This window comes from Piliocolobus tephrosceles, chromosome 3 (assembly GCF_002776525.5).
Source record: "Piliocolobus tephrosceles isolate RC106 chromosome 3, ASM277652v3, whole genome shotgun sequence".
Taxonomy (NCBI): Eukaryota; Metazoa; Chordata; class Mammalia; order Primates; family Cercopithecidae; genus Piliocolobus; species Piliocolobus tephrosceles.
In genome coordinates, this window is record NC_045436.1 from 68,228,556 (window position 1) to 68,234,371 (window position 5,816).

General features: G+C 42.7%; 1 protein-coding gene across 1 annotated transcript in view; it reads left to right on the forward strand.

The window, feature by feature from the left end:
* The window catches only part of HERC6 (HECT and RLD domain containing E3 ubiquitin protein ligase family member 6), a 61,070-nt gene that overhangs the window by 16,575 nt on the left and 38,679 nt on the right, over positions 1 to 5,816 (forward strand). The window contains exon 7 of the mRNA XM_026448058.2: positions 255 to 346. Within this exon, the coding sequence (XP_026303843.1) occupies positions 255 to 346 (92 nt within the window). The remainder of the gene's footprint in view (positions 1 to 254; positions 347 to 5,816) is intronic.

A 5,816-nucleotide genomic window follows, 5' to 3' on the forward strand; every position in this document is an offset into this window, starting at 1 on the left:
CTAAAGCATGGCCACATGGCTGCATTATGCAAGTGCATGAAAAACTAAATTTTAGACTAAGTGAATATATGACATGTAATCTGATCAAAACTGGTCTTTTATTTCAATATGATGGGAGGGAAAAAAAAAGAAAAAAATTAATCTTTTATGCGTTTGTAGTCAAAATCCATTTAGGAGAATATAAATTGCCAGTAAGTAAGTAAATTTGGCTTGGTAATACATCAGATTTATTTTTACTTCTAAAAACTCTTAAGCATGGATTTATGACTTTCTTTTAGACCTTGTGGATGTTCAAGTCAAACACATTTTTGCTGGAACATATGCCAACTTTGTGACAACTCATCAGGTATTTGTTATACTTTTTGTTCCTCTTAAAAATTATTTTTTCTCAAGATATCAGAGCAGTATTTGAAATACTGTATTATTCATATATATTCAGGTGTTTTACTAAAACAATAAGGTCCTGTATTAGAATGCTTATGAAAAAATATTACATAATTCTCACTTCTTTATTTGTTAACTTTCCTAACAGATTAGACACCCCCATTTCAGATTTCTTTTTTCTTTATTGGTAAGTGTGTATGTTGAATTTGCATTATGTAAGTGCACATACACATGTAAGTTTTGTCAACAGTAGCTGTTTCTATCTTGAGGAGGGAACTGAATTTTCCCTGTCCAGGACTGTGAAGAAAGGGTTTCTGAGGTGTCCTGTAGGGAATTTCCCAGTGGCACCTCCTTCAACGGGAGCATTGCCATATGTGTGAGTGTGCAGGGGTGTGTGTGGAGGGGGCGGCGTGCAGCGTCTCAGCTGTCCTCTGTTGCAAGGGTCACATCATCGAGTCCCCAACTCAAGTTTATTGCTTAATAAAATTAATGATGATAGATAACAGTAATGACTCATTTTAACTGCAGTCACCATGTGTCAGGCAGCAGTCGAAGTTCTTCAAATGGATCAAGATGTTTAATGCTCGTATCAACTCTCGTTGATTTTATTTTTCACATTTTACTGCTGAAAAAGCTGAGTCTCAGAGAGGTGAATTTATGCAAAGTTGCACCGTTAGTAAGTGGTAGAGCTGGATTTGGCAGTCTAACCAGGCAGTCTAACCCAATAGCTTACACCATTATCCACCATGCTATAGTGCCTTCCTAATTGTTAACAGGAGGGATTTTATTATTACATTTCTGGGTGAGTTCTGAAGTGTTTTTATGGAAACAAAAGCCTTCATAGTTATTTTTCTAATTTGTACTTTTTCCTGTTATCAAGAATGTTACTTGATGTTCAGAACATTCCTGATAACAGGAAAAAGTACAAATTAGAAACAGAATAGACCCTTTCTATAGTCCCTGGCACAGAAAGTGGTCAGAGGCAAAGGTTTCTGTGCTGCTGGGATAGTTAGGAGACTATACTTTGGTTGCTCTATCATAGCCATTCAATCCGCCACTCAACAAAAATTGAGACCCTTTTATATATCAGGCTCTGCTTTTGGTGCCTGGGACAAAAGTGAATAATACACACAAGGTTACCCTCATTCATAGCATTTGGACTCCACAGGCAGGGCCGGACCATAAATATGTGAATGCAAAATAAATAAGATTGTATTAGGGGCTCAGCACAGTGCCTCATGCCTGTAATCCCAGCACTTTGGGTGACCGAGGCAGGCAGATCACTTGAGGTCTGGAGCTCGAGACCAGCCTGGCCAATGTGGCGAAATGCCATCTCTAGTAAAAATACAAAAACTAGCCGGGCATGGTGGCATGAGCTACTCGGGAGGCTGAGGCAGGAGAATTGCCTGAACCCAGCTACTTGGGAGGCTGAGGCAGGAGAATCGTTTGAACCCAGGAGGTGGAGGTTACAGTGAGCTGAGATTGTGCCACTGCACTGCAGCCTGGGGCACAGAGCAACACTCTGTCTCAAGAAAAAAAAAATTACATTAGACAGTGACAAGTACTGTGAAGAAAACAAATCAATTGTTTGAGATTGATGAAGTGGTGTTCTTTAGTAAAGCCTGTCAGAAAAGTCCTTGTGGAGGCTGGGACAGTTGAGCAGAGATTTTAGCCATGCTTAGGTCCAGAGAAAGAATGCACAGAGCAGAGGGAACTGCACACAGAAAGACTGTGAGGCAAGAATGAGTTTGGTGTGTGTGACAGAAGGCCAGTGAGGCAGAACCGTAGGAAGAAAGGATGAAGAGGTCTACAAGATGGAGCCAGTTCTGTAAGCTGGGGTCAGCTATGTGAGGGGGGACCGATCAGAAATGTGCTTGGAAAGGAGACCTAGAGACTGAGATGGATATGTGAATGCGGGGCTCAGGGAGGATGCTGGCAATGGAATATAAACACGGCAGTTATTATCCCACAGACGGGATTTAAAGCCAGGGACCTGGATGAAAGCTCACCGAGAGAGAGTGCAAATGAGAAAAGAAGGGGGACAAAATCAGCATCTCCATTAGAGGTCAGACAGTGGAGGATCCAGAAAAACAGATTAAGAAGGAGCAGTTTCTGAAGAAAGGAAAATCGGGAGAGGCTGGCCAAACAAGCCAAGAGAAGAAAGCACCCGTTCGGAGGTCCTCTCTTTTGTTTTTGTTTGTTTGTTTGGTTGGCTGGTTGTTTTTTTGTTTGTTTTGAGACAGGGTCTCACTCTGTTACCGAGGCTGGAGTCTTGGCTCACTGCAGCCTCAAATTCCTAGGCATAAGCCATCCTCCCACCTCAGCCTCCCAAGTAGCCAGGGCTACAGGCTCACACCACAATGCCCAGCTAATTTTTGTATGTTTTTTGTAGAGACGGGGTTTTGCCATGTTGCTCAGGCTGGTCTTGAACTCTTGAGCTCAAGTGATCTGCCCACCTTGGCCTGGCAAAGTGCTAGGATCACAGGTGTGCACCACTGTGCCTGGCTCCCAGTAGTACCTCTTATCTACAGTTTTGCTTTTCACAGTTTCAGTTACCCACATTCAACTGTGGTCTAAAAATACTGAATGGAGAATTCTGAAATAAACAACTCGTAAATTTTCAATCACATGTTCTGGGTGGCATGATGAAATCTCACACCATTCCACTTCATCCCTTCATCACAAGAAGTAGGGTGAATACAGTATAATAAGCTATTTTGAGAGAAAGAGAGGGGTACCACATTTACACACATTTTATTACAGTAAATTGTTATAATTGTTTCATTTTATTAGTTGATATTAATATCTTACTGTGCTTAATTTATACGTTAAAGTTGATCATATGTATGGATGAATAGGAAAAAACATAGTCTATATGGGGTTTGGTACTGTTTATGGTTTCAGGCATCCACTGGGGGTTTGGTGGAACACATCCGCCATGGATAAGGGGGACTGCTGTATTTCCAGAAGGAGAAAGTGGCCAATTCTGTCAAATACAGCCGAGTGGTCAAGTAAGAGGAGTGCATAGTTTACTTTTGCTTTGGTAAGATTGTGTTATTGCAAAGGAGAGAGAAGGAAACCTGACCCGAGTGGGCCAGACAGAGAATAGAAGGGGAACAAGTGCAAACAATGCCTCTGACAGCTCTGAGAAATTTTGATGTGAAGGAGAGTAGAGAACTGTGGGAGGGTTTCTCATGCTGCACAAGAAAGAGTGAATAGGCCAGGTGTGGTGGCTCACGCCTGTAATCCCAGCACTTGGGGAGGCCGAGGCGGATGGATCATGAGGTCAGGAGTTCAAGACCAGCCCGGGCAATATGGTGAAACCCCATCTCTATTAAAAATGCAAAAATTAGCCAGGCATGGTGGTAGGCACCTGTAATCCCAGCTACTTGGGAGGCTGAGGCAGAGAATGGCGTGAACCCGGGAGGCGGAGGTTGCAGTGAGCCGAAATTGCACCACTGCGCTCCAGCCTAGGCGACAGAGCGAGACTCCATCTCAAAAAAAAAAAAAAAAAAAGAAAGAAAGAGAAGGAAAGAGTGAATAATTACAGAAGCAATGTCTGAGAGTAGGAGAGAGGAAGCAGAATCTAACGCATGATTAAGGGGTATGAACAGATGTATTTATTCTGCTGTAATAAGAAACATGCAGGTGCAGGTAGCTTGATGGTGGGAAGGTGATTAGTTCTTGCTTAGTTGCTTCAATTTTCAGTGATGCATAAGGCAAGGTCCCCATCTGAGCATGAGCAAGCAGAGGAGTATGAAAGGTTTAGGAAGAAAAGGAAGGGTTGCGGCAGTTGTCTTAGAGAGGGAAAAAGCAGGTAGCCTTGGAATCCAATAGACAGTGTCAGGTGCCCATTTGAAATCTGTGGTCACAGGCTTAAAGTGAAATCAGTCTGCACAGTTGTGCAGCTTTCTCCAGTGATGTTAGGCTGCTTCAGTTGGATTTTGGAGTAATTCAGAGTCAAGTTTAATTACAGATGGAATTTTGCTAGGTAAGTACAATAGGAAATGGACAAAAGAGTTATAGGTGTGATTATAGTGATGAGCCATGGAATTTAACCTGGGTGAGGGGGACAAAAGAGGGTGACGAATTATGGACAAACAACAGGGCTAATGAATTGGAGATCCTGGTGCACAAAAGAATCTTGGACTGCGGGTTTTACTCTAAAGGAGGTGAATCTGAAAGATGGTGTATAATGGTCAGAGAAGAGAACATTTCCGGTAGAAATTTAGAAGATGGAACAATTGATAATTATAACATCCAGCTTCTCACCTATATCTAGGGCAGTGGTTTTCAACTAGGGGTGATTTCATGCTCCGGGAAACATTTGGCAATGTCTGGAGACATTGTAGTTTGTCATAACTAGGGGAGAGCATGGTGTTGGGAGTGGCTGCTACTGACATCTGATAGGCAGAGGCCAGTGATGCCACTAAACATCCTATGATACACAGGACAACTGCTCACAACAGAGTTATCTGACCCAAAATATCAATAGTGTCAGTTTGGAAACCCTGATCCAGGGCATGTGTGGCTGCGGTGGAGCAGAGGAAAAGAGTGGAGATGATTAGGAATTGAAAGATGAAGGTGGGAGATAGATAATGTTCATCAATTCTGAAGTTACCAAGAGCGAGGGCAGGAAGGGTGACCATGGGAATCGTGCTGTGAGGAAGACAGTCAGCAAGGTGCCAACGCTTTCGATGAATGAGGGGGAGTGACCAGGACATTGGGAGAAGATTACAAAAGAGGAAGCAGATGACATAGTCTCGTGCCGTGCATTTGGGAGGAGCTAGGGATTTTGAAGCAGAAAATAAAGAAATGGTATGTAAGTGCCAAGAGGGAGCACCTCATTGTCCCAAGTTTCCTGGGATGTGGGGGAAAAAACTTCCTCTTGATCAAACTACAGGGAAAACCCAGGACTCAGATCAAGAAGCTGAAGGGAACTTTAAGAGCCTTGGTTACCTGTGTTTTTCAAGGGGTCTTTTATTTCAGCATTAAACCAAAATGATGCAGGATTTCCTGGCTCATAACAAGTGCAGTGGAGGCATAGGTATAAGTTAGAGCACCAATGCCTTTGGAAGACGATATTGAAAATGGATTTTTCTTTCCAGACAGTGATTTTTGAAACCCCTGGCTGGGTTATTTGCTCTAAAGTATTATATAGAACGATGGTTCTCAAAGTGTGGTCCCCAAACCAGCAGCATCAGCATCACTGGAGAATTTGTTAGATGCAAATTCTTGTGCTCTACCCTGACCCACTGAATCAGAAATTATGGGGTGGAGCCCACCAATCTACTTTAACAAGTCCACCAGAATCACCCACCAGGTGATTCGGATGCACATAACAATTTGAGCGTTACGACATAAAAGTAAACACTTGTGGGTGATTAAAGGGAACAAGAAAACTGATTATTGAGTGCCTATTATAAACCCAA